We start from the raw sequence: 21,464 nt of genomic DNA on the forward strand, positions 1-21,464 counted from the left end.
TATTTTTCTTCATCATGAACCAATCCTGTGTACGTCAGGCGTTTCCCTATACAGTGTAATCCAATGGACGAGCGTATTTGACGACCGGGGCGGGATCAAACTGTTTGTCAATCATACTAAGAAGGCGGGGGAAAGGATCACAGAAAGAGCTAGGCTGGAGACGACTCTCAACAAGGCAAACAGCAGTGGTTGCGAAAACGACTTTTACCCATCCGCATCCAACATCAACCGTGGGACGACGGACGTCGTTAAAACCTGCTTGATTTGTTACATAAATGTTCCTATGGATTACTAAAATACTTTCGTCGAAAAACAGAACAGTTTCTCAACTTGACAGTATAGGTAAGCATGCTTTTGTTCACCATTGCTATTGGTATTTGGAACATTTGTACTAGCTATTTCCCCTTCTGCCACCAAGCCATAACAGACGTTAGCTAACTTGTTAACTAATGCAATGCTATGTTTAGGTGCATTTCGTGGAATGAATGAATGTGCTATCAAGCCGCAAAAAGCTGACGGCAGCAAATACTGGGGTGAAAAAACTTGGTTAGCTCGATAACAAAGTTACGACAGAGACAGTCGGATTAAGCCGATGAACACGGTAAAAGGTAATGCTGCTCCGAGGTTGAATAGTTTCAACCCTGCTGGACAGACAGCGGCGTGTTGTGTTATTGAGCGGAGGAATCCTCCGAGTGGTTGTCGTCGAGCACAGCCTGTCATGGTGTTCCCCGATAACAGTCAAAGTGATATTACACGAAACCGTTGGCGATACGAATAAGCCTCACATCGCCACATCCCTCGTCTAGGCGAGCAGCGACGGTGTAGTTTAACAGGTAGTGGTTAACTAGCATTGTCAAGCGTCTCTTTTGTGCCAGCTGTATCGTTAGCTTCTCCCAGTGTAGGTTGTACCAGATGGTGCTAACGTTACATTGTATCAAGGAACCCCCCCTCCTCCTCCTCCTCCTCCTCCCCTCCTCCCCTTTTCATCAGTTATGTTTTTCCCTCAGATGCGAAGTGGACTGTTTTCTCTCCAATAGAGATGAGTTATTTTCGTCTCGGTGTTGTGTGTGTGCATGAGCATTAACGTGCACATTTGCGTGACAGCCAACATCGTCGCCGAAAAACTGGGTAGGAATTGCCACCGATGACGTTAAATGGGCTCAATGGTTCAGTTGACTCAATTCGTACGGGTTTTGGGACTCGGGCTTGTGTGTATGTTTCTGGTAGCACCTAGTCACTCACTTGCATCGGCTGGTCGAGCAAATTGTCTGGGGCGGATGACATTGTATCCTCCGAGATCTCGCACCGCGACCGAGAGCCACAAATGGGGGCTGCGACCTTGGCGTCTGTTGTAACAATGAAATATTAAGAGTTATCGGCGCGATGCGACTGTTTCGAGTCTTCTATGAGCTTGACCTTGTTGCGAACCGTTTCGTCGAGTTGATCCTTTGTCAGCAGCAGCCTCGCTCGGTGAACAGTCAGCGAAATGCCACGCCAGTCGATAAAGAGAACATTTTGTGAGGAGCAAGAGGGACTTTTAATCGGACGCTGTGCCGTTCCCACGTTGCTCAACTTAACGCTATTAACACGCCACGGGTAGAATACAATGCTCGGCGTGCCTTACTCGCCGTGTTGCTCTGAAGCGCTGTTATTCTCGCTCGATTTTCCGCTGCCGAATGTACTCTGCAAAGAGCAGCGCACAGGGGACAAGGGGAAGACGCGAAATCTAGCGGAGTTTGTTTGCACGGTTCAAAAAAAAAAAAAAAACACCGATTCATCACCGAAAGAAGGCAATGGCGCCGACGAGGGCAGGTGAATCGCGGCCGAAACACTCCCGCATTTTCCCACTGTTTTGGAGCTTGAAGTGTTCGCGATTTGGAGCCAACTGTGAGCCACAGAAATGGCGTCATCCGCTGCTGTAGTGTTGGTACGGAGTCAGTGCGGCGCAGACAGCGGGCGCACCATGCCGTCCTGCTCGAGGGACCGTGAGGGCGTCCGGTTGTCTGTCACTTCATCCCCCAAACCCACGACATTATCCGTGCATTTTTGCGCCGACCGGGGGAAGAACTCGTTAAGCGGTGCCGCTTTGCCCCTCGCCGCCTCGGGCCAAGCCTGACCGACGACAGCACACTGGGCATTACATAAACGGCTTTAAGGGCTCTGCGAATGAGAGTGATCAGCCTGCCGCGGGTTACTTTGCAACATGGATATTTGGGGGATGTGGCTCGAAAGCTCAAGTGCCCTAAATCGGTGGTGTATTCTAACGGTCGCCGCTATTCATGCGAGAGACCTTTTAAACACTTTCGCTCAAATGAATTGCAGCTGCAGTCCAGATGGAAACCCAGCGTGGCTTTGTGCATACGATGCTTTTTGTTGTTGTTTTTCTAATGTATGTCTGTAAGCCATGCGAAGTGTGCGCCTGCCGCCCAGGTCTTTCATGGTATTCAGCAGCGAAGCAGAAGAAGTGATGTCATCATATCACAGCCGTGTCTTGTGGCAGGCAAGAAGTTTGTGCTATCAGTAATGGCTAACATCTTCTTTAACCTGTGTTTCAGCCAGGGATTCGTTACACTGGTCACCTAGAGGACTCATTGAGAGATGAAGGTATGTCTTTTTTTTTCATGGCATGCGTTTATTATATTGCTCACTCAGATTATGATCCCTACTGCTTTTACGGTCTCTAAGTTATCTGTGTCTAACCATTAGACACATGTTAAATCTGTTGATGGTCACCAGCATGCAAAACTACATCCGTTTGTTCTCATGAATAGGCACAGTGTGAACTTTTACTAAGTGTCAATGTTGGTCCTGTTCAAACACAAGCTGCTTGGTCAAACTAATAAGTATATTTGCTGAGAATGATAATAAGTTCCAGTGGTTTCAGCTGTATTTGCCGAGACAAATTCAGAAATGCAATCTTGCTTTTATGGTTTGTTAAGCAATGCTATTGAATGATAGGCTTGTATGCTAAATGATGTAAATGAGTTTTGTATTAAAAGGTATTCTGAAAGAGGATTTGATGAGATTGGGCAATTACTCTGTATTCTGAATTGCAAAATAAAGCATGAACCCAGAATAAATGAGCTAAATGTAGAACTGGCAGTTTTCTGCAGCCCCTCTTGTGTGGAAGTCAGTGAACATTTTGTGTATACAGTCTGTGATCTGAGCTTTTTAATCTCTACTTTTGAAAGCCACAAATCAATCACATTACTGAAAATGAAAAATGGGCAATGTAAAGTTGCATTTGTACGGAATATTGGAAAAAATGTCAAGTAAATCATGTTGTTCTCAACATTTTCAACGGTTGTGCTGGCAGGAAGAAGGGGCTGCTGCACAGACTTTGAATAAGCACAGTACTTGACAGAATCCCACCACAAAAACAAACAAAAACTCTTACATTTGTGTCTCTTTCATGGCCTAAAGTTCTATGTTAAATAATTGCCCATCTTATAGTGTGTGTAATGCCTAAATGCAGACCAGACCCATAGAGATTTTCTTATTTGAATCATGTATCAGTTCTTGGTTTTAACTCGGTCCAGCTATGTATCTTTTGAGAAATGTTTGGCTTGGTTCTCCGTAATTCACCTGCTCTCATGAAGGTAACGTGATTTAAGAGGCACGTCAGACAGTGAAGATGATGCAAAGCTTAAGTTTGCTTGCAAAAGAGTTTGAAAAAGAAGACATGGAGCACTTTCTGATTGGTGATAGAATCAGGCCAATAATGCTTTTTTTGTGGAGCCACTGTGGCTGACAACTTGAATGTGAGGACTGGATGTTTAATTTTATGATTAGTTGGAGTTTATAGACTTAATGGACTGTTGAGGCCATTGACATGAAGATCTACTGTAGCTTCCATGTGTCTCAACACAGAGCGTCACATTTATGCTTAGGATGAGATGTTTAACAGAACAACTATATTGTTTGTATGTGTGGCTAAGTGATAATAACATTCAAAGTTCTGCTGTTTTGAAATAGCATTTTTACAGTTCTATCTCATGGAATATGTAACAGCAGGGAACAGTTTGATACATTTCCTCAATATAGCATTTACATATGGTTAATATGGAGAGATGTGCAGTATTGAGAAAGATATCACAAGTAATAATAGCAAGTTGATTTCATCTGTCAAGCTCAGCTGTGCTCAAATTAGCCCTTGATTTGATTTTTGGAAAGCTATTACATTTACTCTGCTGAGGTTGTTAAGACAATAAACAAATCTAACAAAGGGTACAGCAACAATGGAATCTGTTTTGGTGTTAAACACTGATGATTTTCATGAAAACAAAAACAACAGAAATATGGTGGGATGAGCTGTCTTATCACACCACCACTAGATCTCTGGAGCCATAGAAGTTTGGGTTGTGAAGCAGATTGTATGCATAGAAGTTTAACCGGGGGGGAGCATTAAGTTTAACATGATCTAAGTATATTTTAATGGAATCTGGATGTGTATGATCCCTTATAGATGAAGATTGCATTACACAAATTCGTGTTAGATTTGATCTGAATAAGCTTATGATTCAAAAATCAAACAAAAAGAGCAAAGTACATTACAAAGAACTGTTGTGCCCACTCCAGTTGAGAGAATACAAAACAATGTCCTCTTAAATATAAACTCAGGATTAAACTTCCTATAAATAGGTTGCTTTCCAGCAACTTTAGTGAAAGTCTTGGATTGCTTTTTCCTATTCTGTTTATTTATTTTTACATAACTGACTTTATTTTGAAGGTCAGCTGATGTATTTAGATCATAGTAAATTTATGTCCTTCTTGCAATGGCAAATCATTGGTGCTCCAGGGTGGTAACATTGGCCTGGAAGGACAGTTTATTTTCTTTGTTGCCATCTCTTACCTGAAGAGTTGTTTTCTTTTGCAGACAGAAAGGCATACAATATTTCCTACAATCTCTTATCTTTTCATTTCAATCTTTATTTGGGACTAAGACTTTAAAATCAAAAAGTGCTGAATATGGCAGTCACCAAGGAGTATAAGAAAAAGAGTAATAATAAAAGCAGCTGATGAGCATTTGCAGTCACATAGCTTCCAATGGTGCTTATTGTGTTTCATGAAACCAACCTCACTGTCTTCCATTGAACACACCTATAGTCAACCAAACTATCCAAGTCAAATGGGGCTGAAAAGGAAATCTGTGACACATTTATACTTTGGATTATTCATAACCATTTGTCAAAACAGATAAATAAAATTTTCTGCTATCACACGTTATTCCTCCCATCATTTTATATTTGTCTTTGCTTAATTGTTATCTTTTCTTTGTCATAGGAGTTCAATGTGATTTTTGTTTTTCATGAGGACTGCATGTCCTCATATGCTCAATTTATATACGTAGTCTATATTTACACTAATTATCCTCTTGAACAGAGATTTATATTCGAAACAGTTTAGCTGTTGCTATATTTCCTATTACCAGTTTTACTTTTGCCAGCTGTGTCCAATTACTATCAGTTATTATTAGGGTTACAGTTACAACAGGATTTAAAATTCTCAGGACGGCTGAGGCATAATAACTCTTGTCGTCATTGTGTTCTTAGTCATCTGTCTCCATTGATGCTTGAGGAGAGTTCTCTTCTTTTACTTGTGCAGCATGTGGAAGTCACCCTGTCAAAGCATCTGCTAAATGCCCTAAACAGTAATTTGCTTTTTAACAAGAAAGCAATTATTTTCACAGACCACTCTTGTCACTTTGGCTGATGGTGTGCTGCCTTTCACCATCAACTGCACACACCACTTAATGTGGAGTTACTGTTTTTGTTTTTTTTTAATCTGCAATACATATCTCATGAACTTTATCAAATACTTCAAGTAGTAGTTTTCGCTACCTGAGCTGACCCAAATAATGCCTTCCTTTACATGTGTATTAATACAGTTGATTAATAATACAGAAGTTGTCTTCTGACATGTGTAAGTGATTGAACAGTTAGGAATTCGAGAAAATGGGATATGGTGAAAGTGACAACTCTTTTTCATCCAGATAATAGCAATCAAAGAGTGGTTGAATCAAGAACAAGTGATCATGGGCTTAGACCTTTCTCCTCTCCTCTAGAGGCGGGGGCAACAAACTATCGTCCCATGGGCTGCGAGTTTGAGACCCCTGCTCTAGAGCAACTTGCAAAACAGCATGGCTTGGTATGGTGTAGAATCCTCAATGCATTGCCTTTTTTAACTAAACAGAAATTCTTATTGCAATTGTTTGTTGCGGATGCACTGCGGGAAACGCTCATTGTCAGTGTAATAAATTCTGTTCTGGTGTTATTTACAAACACAGACAGTGTGTTGGTTCACATCATGAACAAGCACACATTGATACACACAAAAGCAATGACTTCAGTGTTGAAGTTCTTTCCCATGACTAGGGGAGTAAGTACAACAAACTTATTCACTCCACATCACACTGTTGAACATGCCAAAGCTAGTAAGAGAGCCGACCACCTGCGTTTACTGACAAATTTCAAAATGCCGCCTTGCATTTTCAGCTGGGGATATCCAACCCGACAACAATTATTCATCTATTTATTTATCAATCTAATAATTTTTTTTGGTATAATAAGACCCTCTTAATGTTAACAAATGAAAATAGAAGAAATGCATCTGTTTGTTTTGGGAACATTGATATTCTGTAAGATTTAAAATTCTAGTTTTGAGCTGTTCATTGAGAGATATGTTTTGTTGAGTTTTAGAAGCTTGAAACTCTTTAGCCAGTATTGTCAAGGGTGTCAGAAATCAGAATCAGCACATCAGACTTAATACAGACATGATTGGCCAAGAAATTCCAAGTGGTTGCATATGACGTATGCAGATTGAGAAGACTGAAAATTGTAGTTTATGATTGGTAGTTTGTGTGATTTATAGTTGTTTTTTTCATATTCAGAATTGAAGCACAGAGAAAAATGGAAATTGTTTAACTGTTACAAAGATTAAGCCAAACAAGAATGATCAATTACTCTGGTTACCTTTTCTCAATCTGATTGAAATATTATAACTACATTGTTCATTGTGGTCACTCATATTAGAAGGCATTAGCTAATCGTCTTGTGTTTTAGGCCTGCAGCTCTTGTTTGTATGTGCATCATTCTTCTAATAGAAACCTTTCTGATTACATCCCTTTAAAAATGCCTTGTAATATATGCAAATAATATGGTAACAACACTTTAGTTGATATATAAGGGGGGAATTTTTACAGGCAGATTAATATTAAGAATTTGATATAAAGTTATTCAATGTTGTGTTTTCCCTACCTCTATTAAAAACAGTTTATCAAAAAGGATCACTACTTATCTCTGAATGAATTATATTTCTCAGCTGTCTCCCCACTCTTCAAGGCTTAGCATCTTGTAAATCTGGTAAATGGTGGTAGAATATAAGTCGTGTAAGATGTGATGTTGCCCATACTGTTAGCTGTCAGAACATTTTCATATTAATGCCCATCAGCTGAATAGCTGTTATGAAGTAATGATTTTTTTTTTCCCACGACAGTTGAAGCCCCTGAATCAAACATAAATGTAATCTTTTATTTTTAGACTATTTTTGTGAAAGGGATACAGTGTTAGTAGTAGTAACAGTAGTAGGAGTAATATAATAATAATAATAATAAGAATAACAATAATGATGATAATAATACACCTGTAATATGCAGCTGTGTTGGATTTGTGCCATTTTGGAGCATGATTAGAAAAATATGCTGCTAATCAAATTTGATTTGAAATTTGAGACTGATTGAACAGCCCTAAACTTTTTGGATACAAGTAGGCCAAAGGTATTATTTTTCTTTTCTAGTTTAAAACTCCCATGGCATTGCCAAGGCAATTCATGCTGAAGCACCAGTCGCTGGAACTGTGACTTTGGCTTGGACAAAGAAGTGATTATTGTATGTGTTAGGAAGGCTGTGGGGAAGCTTAATTCTTTCCTGCGTGCCTTTTGTATGTTCCTTTGTTCAGATTACAAGCCTATCCAATAGTACGATGAAATGGGTCAAACTGAGGCTCATTATATTTCGGTAATTTTGCTTTGTTTATCAGTTGTTAAAATTGTGTGGTTTTGTGAACATTGCGAATAAGTTTTCCAAAAAATACAAAGAAGTGATTAGTTGCACTGAAATCTTGCACAGGCAGATGTTTGAGATGCTAAACTGGTCGAACTGTTATGTCATTCTGTTTCAGGCACCTAATTTGGCACAGCAGCTGAATTTTACTGTTCCTGACATCATCTCACACACTTGTGTAACTTGAAACAAACCTGAATGCAGTTGCGATGCTATTATCTGGGAGTACATGTATCATTTGATTAAGCAGACACCCATTCTGGATTAAACCTTGGGTAGTGCTGCCAACATTGTTGACTTACAAATGAATGCCTTGTTCTCTCCTAAAAAATCAGATCGAGGCGAATAATTGGTGAGGAAATGCAAATAACAATGTAAAGCTGAAACAGATCTCTGGTGAATGAGAAGCAATAAATATGTAATATGATGGAAGCATATGTTGCAAATGAAACAAGGGAGATGCACACACGAAACAGTTTTACTGATTGAATGACAGCTAATGGCGCTCTTTAGAAGTTGTTCATCCCTTCATTGACCATAATTAAGAAAGAAACATGGACTTTGCAAAACTGATTTAGTCAAGCTGGCAGTGTCCCGTACATCGAAGGTCATTGAAAATTACGAGATACTCAGGGCTATTGGGAAAGTCAATAATGTCACATTGAACACATCCTAAAAGTAGAAAATTTGGAAGATGTTAATTATTACCTCAACTATAAATCAATATATAAATATCAGTCTTGCGTGAGAATAATTTTGAATAAGACACTGATGCTACTACATACACTAATGAAAACTATAAACATCTAGGCAGCAAGGATGGTTAGGTAGGTCTGCTGACAATAGACATGATATACTATCATCTCATGTATCATGGATGATACACCTTGAGGTTAGTTTTTATAAACAATTTCAAACACAAGATGCATCAGAGTATCACTGGGTTGTTGCAGTAATAATAATATGCTAATTGTTTATTTATTTTTGCTTTATTTTATACCTATCTGGCTTCACTGTGGACAGCAAAATAACAATTTCATTGTACATAGAACATGGAAACATGTTCATAACGTACATAAGTCAATAACCCCTATGAGCCTTGAATCTTATCGCAATGTACATGATACAAGGCCTGAAATTGGAAACTCATCCTGACAGTCACATTGCGAGTTGAACGCATCGAAATAGTAGCAAAGCAGTAATACGTAGACTTATTTAACCCCTCTCATTGCTGTCCATAAAGCAGGATGATTAGTAGCCACATCTTTTAATCCCTTGATCTTTATTATGACATACTGCAATTTACAAATGTGTAATGTAACAACTCCACCAACAATTACCACTGACTGACTGTAGTGTTCATTGTAGGTGTTGATCTGTGACTGTACACTTTTTACAGGAACCATTTAAAGTCTTTGGTGGTTGTGTATTAGTCTTCACATTGTTCTTGCTTCTTGTGTTGTTGACATGCAGGTAGACGAGTTTACCAAATTTTCATTGCTGTGATTTAATTTGTTTGTTTATATTGTTGTTTGACCTCCACTCATCGAGTGTTATAATTGTGAATATGTAATAATGGAATTCCAACTTTGCGGACAGTGATAAACTGAAAGACTGGGGTGGCCACATAATTAAACTTGTAAGTTACAGTTGTGAACTCTTGCATCTAACCTACCATATCTTTGACATTGGTATTTTCTGTAACCTTTTGATGGCTGACAGGAAGCATATTTTTTATTACCGAGCTGTAGAATAGAAATGTAATAGTAACTCAGGCTGCCAAAGAAATGCACCATAAGCATGAGCTTATTTTCAACTAGCAGTCTGTGGAGTAGGCTGTTAAATTTTTCATGACCTCAGAGTCTTGATTGAGCAGAAACTCTTTTTGCTGCTGCCAGTGTCACTCTAGCGTATGTGCTTGGGTAAAGATGGACTGATTTCAATGCTGAGCTATTTAGCAGAAAAACCTATTTTGTCCCCTTACAAGAATAACTTGAACACTTAATGTGTGTTCAATCTCAGTTAGTCAGTGAATTGTTAATTCTTTGTTTAAAGAGCGTGTTTGCACAGAGTTCCTCTGTCTGATAGATACATTTGTGATAAGCTACACGGAGAAATATGAGGTTAAAAATCCTTGTGTTTGCTACTCCCTAAATGTTAGGTCTGTTAAGTCTTGTTTCCTGCAAGGACTGTTACAGTTGTGTCGTCACCCCACTCCGAGTCACATTTGTATGTGTTTAAGCAAACATGAGCGTGTGGAGAGTATTTTCCACATCATTAGCACTAGGTGAAAAGCCAGTAATCCTGACCGTATTGTTACCATTACTCAGACTTTTGCATGCAGACGCACAGGTGGTGTTTGGAGCCATGATAAAACCTGCTTTGCCCTTTTTTTATGACATCAGCGGGGAGATCATTGCTCATTGGGTGTATGGCATTCCAGCATATTTCAAGTTGGTGAAAGTATGTTATACCTCCCATTGGCATAAGAATTCTGCCAGTCTGAGTTGAGGGAACACATTGTCTTTCATTCAGTGCTGGCAGGGGCCATGAAATGGAAAAAAAAATAGCAGTAGGCTAAATGATAATCTAATCCAAGGAATGGAATTTTACTCCTCAGCGTAAATGAGGCAAGGCAAAGCATTATCAGCAGATACAAATCATCTTTATTTCTGATGTAAACTCGGGAAAGTTAACCTTTCTTCAGTACTCGATTGCTATCTTTGCCATTTTTGATTGGGGAGTTAGTGGTTTTGTGTAAATCAATTTAACCCCACAATTTTGAGGAACCTTTTTTATAGAACAGAAGAAGATGCAGGTTAATAAAAGAACCTGAAACAATAATTAATGCAGAAACAACTACATTTCCTACATTTCTGACAAGAGAATAGGTTAGCCAGCAGAAATGTAGCCCTGGTCTGGGCCGAGTTTGCTGGTGCTCTGGCCAGCTGCACTAAAGTCTATTAAGGTTCGGTTTTGAGAATTGAGAAGTGACAAGTACACTGGATGGGTGGGGTCTCAACGTGTGTGTGTGTGTGTGTGTGTGTGTGTGTGTGTGTGTGTGCGTGTGCGTGTGCGTGTGCGTGTGCGTGTGCGTGTGCGCGTGCGCGTGCGCGTGCGCGCGCGTGCGCGTGCGCGCGTGCGCGCGTGTGCGCGTGCGCGCACAGTCAGGTCAATGAGTATTTGATGCCCCATGTCAATATGTGAGTTCTCTCACTTAGAAATCATGGAGGGGTCAAAAATTGTCATCATTGGTACATTTCCACTCTTAGTGTCAAAAAAAATACATTGGAAATGACATTGTATGGTTTTTGTTTTTTTTCAATAATCTATTTTTAAATTACAGGGTCAAATAAGTATTTAATCCCTTGCTTATCAGCCACATTTCTGACCCTCAATTACCCATTCCTCTGCCTTTAAGGAGTCCAACTACATTCTGCTCATCATTCTAATTGAGTAGCGCATATTTGAGGTTGTTAGCTTTCTTAAAGACACCTGTGCACCCCACAATCTGTCAACAGTGAAGCAGCCAACATGAGCAAAACCAAAGTGCTGTCAAAAGACACACGAGATAAAATTGTTACAGAGCAATCACCAAACAGCTCGGTGAAAAAAAAGAACAATTGTTGGAGCCATGGTCAGAAAATGGAAGAGGCTAATGATGACTGGCAATGTCCCTCGGACTGGGAACCCCCAGGAAGATCTCTCCTCATGAGGTATCAATAATGCTAAGAGAGGTGAAGAATCAGCCCTAAACTACAAGGGAGGAGCTGGTTGATGACCAGAAGTCAGTTGGGACCACCATTTCCAAGGCTGCTATCAGTAATACACTGAGACATAATGCTTTAAAATCATGCATAGCACAGAAGGTTCCCCTATTTAAGTCAGCCCATGTCAACAACTGGTCTGAAGTTTGCAGTGACTATCTAGATGATCCAGAGGACTCAGGAGAAAGTTTTGTGGTCATATGAGACCAAAATAGAAGTTTTTGGTCTTAATACCATTCACTATGTTTGGATGAAAAAGAAAGATGAGTATGGGTCGTGGCTGGGTTTTCCAACATGACAATGACCTGAATCTCACCGCCAAGAAAACCAAGGAGTGGCTCCATAAGAAGCATATCAAGGTTCTGGAGTGGCCGGCCAGTCTCTGGACCTAAATCCAATAGAACATTTTCCGAGGCAGCTGAAACTCCTTGTTGCTCAGCAACGGTCCCAAAACCTGAGAAAACTAGAGAAGATCTGTATGGAGCAGTGGGCCAAAATCCCTGCTGCAGTGTATGCAAACCTGGTGAAGACCTACAGGAACTGTTTGACCTCTGTAATTGTTAACAGAGGCTTCTGTACCAAATATTGAAATAGTTTGACTCGATGGATCCAATATTTACTTGACCCTGTAATTTACAAATAAATTGTTAAAAATCATGCCATGTGGTTTCACCAATTTTTATTTATTTTTATTTCATTTTTTTTTTAGATTCTCACAGTGGAAATGCACCAAAGATGAAAATGTTAGACCCCTCCATGATATCTTACAAAATCACAGGGGGATCAAATACTTTTTGGTGTGTGTGTTGTTTGCGGATGACATTGTTATCTATAGTGAGAGCAGGGAACAGGTTGAGGAAAATCTAGAGAAGTTGAGGTATGCTCTGGAAAGGAGAGGAATGAAAGTATATGTGTGTGAATTAGAGGAACTTGGGTGGAATGGTGAGGCTACAGGGAGTGAAGATCAAGACATTGGAGGATTTCAGGTACTTGGGCTCAACAGCCTAGTCTCTTTCAATAGAGAGTGTGGAAAAGAGGTGAAGAGACAGGCTCAAGCTGGTTGGAAATGGGAGGAGAAAAGTGTCTATGCAATGGAAGACTCAGCCAGAATGAAGGGAAAGATGTACAAGACCGTGGTGAGACCAGTGGTGCTGTATGGCCTAGAAACAGTTACAATGATGAAAAGACAGGAGGCAGAGCTAGAGGTCGCAGAGATGAAAATGCTAAGGTTCTCTTTGGGAGCGACCAGGATGGATAGGATCAGGAATGAGTCTGTCAGACAAACAGCACATGTTAGATGTTTTGGAGAGAAAGTCAGAGAAACCAGACGGAGATGGTTCGGTCATGTACAGAGGATGGATAGTGAATATATTGGTGGACGGATGCTGGAATTTGAGCTGCCAGGAAGGAGGTTTCGAGGAAGACCAAAGACAAGATTTATGGATGTACTGAGAGAGGATATGAAGGTAGATGGTGTGAGAGAGGAGGATACAGAGAATAGAGTTAGATGGAGAAGGTTGATATGCTGTGGCGACCCCTGAAGGGAAAATCGTGAGTGAGTGAGTGAGTGAGTGAGTGAGTGAGTGAGTGAGTGAGTGAGTGAGTGAGTGAGTGAGTGAGTGAGTGAGTGAGTGAGTGAGTGAGTGAGTGAGTGAGTGTACGTACATACACACACACAAATAATTTGTAGAATGCAAAAAGCATTATTAATTTTGGGCCCTTCTATCACACATTATGATACAGTTTGGGATTAATGATGATGAGGGCAAACTGCTATCTAGTTGATCTTCATCTCTCTTAAAATCTCATTACTTTTTGCTGTTGTGATCAGATCTGTAGATGGTTGATAATTGAATTCCCACTATTAAATCATTAGTATTTAAACACAGATAACTAAATGTAAATGCTAGAAAACTTTATATCCATTTGAAAATCTCAGTAATCGTCTACTTCATGTCTAGTTTCTCATTATCTATATTTCTTATTTGTAATCTCAAGTCCATGTGCCATGAATTTCACATATTCTTCGAATTACCAGCAGGCAGCCCGGAAACATTAGGGATAGGGATCATAATGATCCCCACCAGTCCTGTTTGGGGTAATTTAATATTGAAGAAATGCCAAGTCCAAGGCCCGATCATATATATTGTAGGCTTACTTTAAAACTAATAAAAGCAATACGAAAAGGTGCAATATGGTTGACTAGTCATGGCTGAATTATTAAAGTAGAGCCTCCACTACATCTTTCCAGTAGTCATTGCCCAGAGTGTCAATGTATGGTATTCAGAGTATGAAATCAGTGTAAATCTGTTATAGTAGAGAGGCCAGGCCTGAATGTTTCTCTGTGCTTCATCAATGATAGACCTAATACATTTCAACAATAATAAGGCAAAGTGGTGGTGTTTGTGTACCTCTGCTTTTACTCGCTGCTCATTTAGTATTTTAATTCCTCCAGTGGCTGTTTTCCCCCACATAATATGTTTTGTGTTTACAAGAGTGTAAGAAGTTATTTTTGACTGCTGGTATAAAATTCCTCCAGTGGTTTACACTAGAAAATTGAACTAATATAGATCACAATTTATGTGACAGTTACAAAAGGTAGTAAATACTTTTGGTTCTTGCTAAACAGGCAAAAATTGATCAGCAGTATTTAGTCAGTCATCCATACTTAGTGGTGTATCTTCTGCACACCACTGGTGCAGAGGAAACATCTACCTGCGATTATCTTCTATGTAGTCAATCAGTTTATTATGATCTTTATTTCAATGACATTCTTGTAGTAATGCACATTATAAAAAGAGCTGATGTTTTGAGTAAGTGCATAGATCTATTGCAGACTTTGTCTCAACGTGTGCTGTCAGCAAAAAGTGTGCCTGCCCATCATCTTAGAAAGGCATCTAGATATACATGACTATTAGGTTAGAACTGATCTCAGTGCATTCATCACCACACTACATGACCCATAAATATTGCACGCCTCACCCACACAGAATGTTTACTCCTCGTACCTCAGCCTCTCCAGATCAATGCTGTGATGACTGATGATGATGCTATTTGTTACTGAGAGCTTCTTCTTTGTAATCATCAGAGCAGGAGTGAAGTGGCCTTTTTACTTGCTCCCTCAGTGGCTTGTTTTCCAATACCCAGAACAGATGGTATGTGTTTTCCATAGATGAATCACTGAGCTGGATGGGTTTTTCATCGCTGGCCCAGACTATGTGAGCCCAGTGTTTAGGTCATTCTCCTTGAGCTTTGAGAATACACCTGTCAGTAAAGCTGTATGTATGAGAACAGATTTGAATTCAGTGCTTTATTTTTTTGTCTCTTTTTGTTTCGTCAGACTCTGGAAGAGCCCCCCTACTTGACAGTAGGGACGGATGTCAGTGCCAAGTATCGAGGGGCTTTCTGCGAAGCCAAGATTAAGACTGCCAAGAGGCTAGTCAAGGCCAAGGTAAGTCACATTTTAAAGTGTATGCAATCCAAATTTAAAAATTTAGGTCATGGGCTGCCTTGTGTTGCAAGTTGCTTAGATAATATGTGACCACTTATTCTGAGAGAGTTCAGGACTTGTGGTTGACTTGTAAGATGCTTCAAATATTAGGCATGTCATCAGAGTGAGAGGAGATTAAATAACTTTTTATTTTTCCAATGTTTCATTCATTGAACCTCTTGCATGGCAGACATCTATTAAGAGGCATCTGTTAATTGTGCTCATACAGTCGTAAATGTGATCAGTGGCTCAGCTATAATAGATGTAATCTGGCCTAACTCACCAACTACCATCACCCCCCCCCCCCCCCCCGAGCTGTTTCCCCACGGTTTTTTATACCTTTGCTGATGAAGGCATTGCCTGAAACACACTGTACAGTATTTGGTTTCCCAGTGGGACAAGAGCATCTGGATAATACAATAGAGACAGATCACTTGTCTGTCTTCTGCTAGAGTGTGTGGGCGGAACAAAGATTAGATGCTGGCTTTTCACTGTGTCAGTTCAGTGTAGTTCCCCTGTTGAGACAAAAGAACAGAAATGATGTGCCATTTTGGCAAACCAGTTAAAATCATCAAATGACAAGCTTTTTTGTCTCAAGTGACATGACAGAGTACTGTGTGATGCTCATAGTTACAATATTGTGGGGTAAAATGAACCTAAGAGGATGGTCTCAGCTTATAAATGAATTAGCATACTAATTGGCTAAGTGTGGGGTTTGTTTTGGGGTAGCTGTAAAGTGAATGCGAGCTCAGTTACACAAACATTGAAACATAGCAATTATTCAGTGGTGTTTGTGAATCTGAATATTCACATATTCTACTGTAATGAATTTCTCTTTAGCTCTTTGGTTAATTAATCTCGCCCTGCTTGTTTAACAAAGTTGACGATTGTTTGGTTAACGCGTAGAGCCCTGATGTATTTTAAGTGAATTTGAAAGCCTTATATGAATATCTATCTTTACTCATGATGATAAACAGTGCATGAAGACTTGGAAAAAGTAAATTAGTCTGTCAGTCAAATGATTTTGAAATGTAAAGCACACAGATGATCAGTCAGGACAAGCTTTATAACCTGCACTGCACTATTTCAAAAATGTATCTCAAGTGCTTTAAATCAACCAATATATTCCTTTTATGAGCCAGCACCTGGCAGTTCTGGAATTCAATTTATAATTCACGATGGATTATCTAAATTTTTAGACCTCTTTGTTGTTTGATCCATCATTTCAGTATTTAGTTTCTATAAATAGCCACCAAAAGGTAACTGCTCACCACTCTTGGCCCCTCACTCCTGAATCAAACCCACTCATGTTTGCTTTGCAGATGGGGTGCAATTTGATCCCTAGTTGAATTATACTATAATTAGAAGCTGTGTGTATCTGAACGAAGTCCAAAAGATGACATATATGCAGGATAAATAAGTGATTGAGAAGGAAGTACAAACTGATTCCATTGCCTAAAAGTATTCAAAGTATGAGCAACATTATTCTTCGTTTTTCATTTCGTTTAACATATTTCCATATTTAAACATTACATACTTCTTGTAATTTTCTATCAGCGCTCTGAATAATTAAAAAAAGAAAAAGATTTGAGTTGATCTCATGTTTGTCTATATTTGAAGGTGAAGCTAGATTGGTCACTCACCCAAAGAAAGTCTTATGGGTCTCTGAATGTGGTTCAGGGGACTTATGGCTCATTTTGCATCCGCTATTTACAGCAAAATGTTCTTTATGACTCTTTAGTGTTGTAAACTCACCCCTTTCCCCTTCAATGACGATGACAGCAGTTAGTTGATGCCAAGAATGTACTCCACATCCAAGTCATTAAGATGTATCAATAAGTTCCCACATATTCTTTATCTCCACATTGTCACATTGGTGTGTGTAACTTTGAGCAAAACTTCAGAAGTCCTTCCCGACACCTCAGTAACTTTTACTCACTGTTCTTCATGTATTGTGTGACTTAATTAAGCTGTCAACAGAACCATTGGTAATTGGGTTAATGATTGAATGTTTTTAGTCTTAAATCAAGAAAAAAATATTTTATTTTTTTACAAACTAGATGTTGCTTATCAACTATCATCCAGAAGTAGTTACATAGATTAGTATCCATTTTCTGCTGCACATCTTCAGATGTGTGGCTACCCATCCTCTCTCTCAACAACAAACTGGGATTGACTCCAGCCCCATTGCAGGTGCTGGATAAGGAGCATAGGCAATAAATGAATGACCTTAATGAATTGAAACTGAAATAAGGCAGAATTTAAATTGCTGACCATTGCGCATCAACAGGTTCTGATGTCATGGCAACAATAATAGGCGTTACTGGTCTTTCCTCTTCAGCCTTAACAATGCATCAAACAACTTCAGCTGGTGAATGCTCTTAAACTTATGCTCTTACATTTACTGACAAAAACCTTTACATCATTGTCAACAGAATGTCTGATTACTTTACATCAGAAAGTGATGCATAAATGTTGCACACAGCAGCAAACTGAAAATGAATAAATAAATAAACAAACAAACAAACAAGTTACATGGATATGAATAAAGGGTGGGCAATTATTTTGGCTGGACATTTCTCATTTAATTTTTATGTGCGGGCCAACTCTGTATCATGTAAACCAAACAAAATTAAAAATTGCTATTTCAATATTTAAAATTTGGGGCATTTTATTTAAATTTTGAAATCATTAATGATCGTATAAATGTACCGACATAATTTGCATGTAATCATCAATACAAAATTACAACAAAAGGGAAAAAATGAGGAGTTTCTAAATTCAATATTGATTGAAAATAGTTTGGCGGGCCGTATGAAAAAGCAAAACGGGACGGATGTGGTCTGAGGGCCGTAAAATGCCTAGGTCTGATAAAGATAGATATAGGGAATTAGGCTGAAACAAATGTTAACAAGAAAATGAACTGATAATCTCATTTTACTTGAAAGATTGCAATATATCATTGCATAGCTGAGTAAGATTGAAAAGAGAATTACAGATTTAAGCTTCCTGGATCAAAAACACAGTAGCAAGGGTTGAAACATATACAGGAGCTTTTTTCTAAAAGTAGAAATGTTTTCCATTCATAACAAGTTCACTGAAACATGTCGATGATCAAGCTTGGCTATGTCTCTACATTTCAACAGCTAAAAGATAATACTTGAATATCAATATAAATAATAATCGTCTTTTTTTCTGGGAAGATGATGGGTATTTGAAAACTGAGAATTGTGGCAGAATTGTGACAGGAAGTCATGCTTGGTTAAAAATGACTTCTAAGAATATCTGACCATTCTATTATTAATGTTCTGTAGTTGAGGTCTGTTACAGACAGAGGATTTCCTTTTATCTTCAATTCCAAAGGAATTCCTGTTTTTGTTTTTTTGTTTTTATAAATCTTCATACTTAATGAAAGGCTGCTTTGGGATATTTTATTTTTGTGCCCTCTTATTTTATGACCTGATGGTGTAACTTGATCTGTAGGGTATTTGGTCCGGTAAGTTATTGTCTTGTTCCTTCCCTCACAGGGGGAATTTTTCTTCCTGTTGCTCTATTTGAATTTGCCAGAGAGATTGTTACCTGCAGTCTTGTTTTGTAAGAAATATTGCTTGATGTTCTGAGCAAATCCCTAGGATGCGATCAGGGTTGATACGGGCACATTTTCTTGGATCAGCTGAAATAAAGCAGCGAAGAATTAGATGCTTTCATTTCTGTGTTTTTCCGCTTTAGCCTGTCAGGGTTGCAGTTCTGCTCTCTCTCTCTCTCAACAGCTGGGCTCAAGAAGCATTGTGAGAGAGGATTGAATGAGAGTTTGTTTTTACGAATGTGAAATTATTTTTTTCTCAGCGGTGAATGGCTCATGACTTCATACTCTATTGTTTTGCTAAATGCACTGATTCACCGTGCTAATGCTGGTTAAATTATAGGTACATAAGAAACCTCTAGAATGCAGCGCTACAGCTTGTGCTCACCGCTGTCAGGTAAATCGATGTAAAATGTTGAGGTTGTCGTTAGAATAACATAATTATATGGATGACTTTAATCGTGAATAGAATAATTAACTAAGTAGCTGTACTACAACTATTAAAACATAGGCACAGTGTGCTCTGTTGTGAACTGTTACCATATCGTGCCCCAACACTATTATATTGTATCCTAATGTAATAGATTTGAAATCAACCACGAATAACCAAAAAGTAAAACAAAAAAAAGCTAACAGCTCTGCATCTGTGACTCTCCTTTCCTCCCTGTCCATTACTTTAAAATGAGGGAAACATGGGAATAATTCTGTCCAAAATGTCTGCAAAGTAAAAAGTAATCTTCGGAATCACTAGAAGTTATTTTTAACTCTTTCTGATGTAATATGCTGGTATTTTCTTGTTCTTCGTAAACCTTAGTCTCTACTCATCCAGAGATTCTATAACCTCACTAATGTGACTTCGTGTTTTAAATTAAACAAGGCCAACAAGATGATAAGCCTCTCTCTGGTGCAGTTGTTATCTGGGGTCGCTGCAGGGAACAGGAGGATGAGCAGAGTTTAAAATCTACAATGAATAAGTAGAATGTAAATTATTTATGTTGGCAGAGTTGTGTGCTGATACTATTGTCTTAGGCTTTATTCAACTCAGACAAAAATGTCACCTGTTTGATTTCCATCATTTTGATCTCCTACCATTTCTTAGGATGAATAAAAAATTAGCCCTGGGAGATTTCTTTTTTTGTAATGTAGATGTTGGGCACATTAAAACATTTTAAAAACATTCCAGGAGTGGTCATAACACAAGTTTGTGAAGTCACAATATTTCAGTTACACTGCCACTCATAATTAATTGTATCCTATAAAATATTATTGCATCAGGAGCTCACATATTTGCACCAGGAGCTTGTGAAAGATCTTTTCATTTAGAAAAATATATGGATGGAATCACATCCTGAAAAACTTTGATACAAACATCCAATTTGCATCATTGTTTAGACCATTGATACCGATCTACATCACAATTAATAAGATAAAAACCCTTTCAAATATTAATTCAGTTTTTGACCTGAACAGTAAAGTACATCAAGTAAAATTTGTGATTTTTTTACATTTTTTTTTTTTACTTTGCGTATCTGTCAGGCTGCCTGCCTTTTGGTCTCCATTGTCAGTGTTGCCAGGTCACCATGCAGATGCAAGATTACCACAGTGTGATCAGATTATGATCTTCTCTGGCTCACTTAAACTACAAATACAGAGACAGGGGGATGGTCAGTCAGGGTGGCCCTGACATTCATAACTGAAAGCAGCCACAATTGGCGCCAGCCAATGCAGCTGTGACCAGACAGCTGCCAATTGAAGATCAGTCACTCAGCTATGAAACACACACACACACACACACACACACACACGTTGCTTGAGTAATATGACCATTTACTACAATTGCATGTCATAGCTAGATATAAAACTCATGTGGTAGGTGCAACGATCCATTATTTTAATCAGTGCAGTCTGTGATGGAATCCAGCTCAGTTAGATACATAAGGCCCCTGCAAAATGTAAAATTGAAGTAGATGATTACAGACTTTTGAGGAATATTTGTTTATTCTTTTGGCTGACTCTCCTCATTCTCCTCCCTACTGTCTCTGCTCGCCCCAGGTAACCTTTAAACCAGATCTGTCTACAGCCGAGGTTCATGATGAAAACATCAAAGGTCCTCTGAAGGTAAGGCGGGACCGAAGGGAAGTTTGATGTAATCTCGAAGGTTGCCAGATCCAATGTCACAAACTATGAAATGATTTTGCATTATATGTATTTAATTGCTATTATGTGCAGGTCTCCTCTTACACCATGGGGACTGCTGAAAAAGTACAGAGTAAAGATCTGGCTCTGCGCTTGAATCATCATTGTTCTTTGATTTATTTAAAGCCCATCTTGGAATTCTCCTTTGCAATGAATATGATGCTTAAGTTGCCAAATAAAAGGGCTGTGCCTTTTCTATAGGTGGGGGCTGTGGTAGAGGTAAAGAATCAGGATGGACTTTACCAAGAAGCAACAATCAATAAACTGACGGATGCCAGTATATATACTGTTGGTGAGTTGATATCGTACTTTGCCCCGCCCCTCAAGATGTGGAGCCTCCCTACAGCTTGCTAAAGAGCTAGTAGAATC

The 21,464-nt window shown here is 39.0% G+C and overlaps 1 protein-coding gene across 5 annotated transcripts in view; it reads left to right on the plus strand.

The window, feature by feature from the left end:
- The first annotated feature begins 160 nt into the window (after positions 1-160).
- The window catches only part of arid4b (AT-rich interaction domain 4B), a 44,810-nt gene continuing 23,506 nt past the window's right edge, over positions 161-21,464 (plus strand). For 3 of the 5 annotated variants that reach the window (XM_086166720.1, XM_086166743.1, XM_086166752.1), the window contains exons 1-5: positions 161-342; positions 2,556-2,604; positions 15,167-15,277; positions 20,952-21,017; positions 21,297-21,387. In XM_086166720.1, the coding sequence (XP_086022846.1) occupies positions 2,599-2,604; positions 15,167-15,277; positions 20,952-21,017; positions 21,297-21,387 (274 nt within the window). In that variant the 5' untranslated portion in view covers positions 161-342; positions 2,556-2,598. Of the gene's footprint in view, positions 343-1,002; positions 1,129-1,792; positions 1,813-2,555; positions 2,605-15,166; positions 15,278-20,951; positions 21,018-21,296; positions 21,388-21,464 lie in introns of those variants that run through there. The other 2 variants (XM_086166728.1, XM_086166736.1) reach the window with 2 other exon arrangements.

This window comes from Fistularia commersonii, chromosome 2 (assembly GCF_037954325.1).
Source record: "Fistularia commersonii isolate RoL2024-O1a breed Wild chromosome 2, RoL_Fcom_v1.0, whole genome shotgun sequence".
In the NCBI taxonomy this organism is placed as follows: domain Eukaryota; kingdom Metazoa; phylum Chordata; class Actinopteri; order Syngnathiformes; family Fistulariidae; genus Fistularia; species Fistularia commersonii.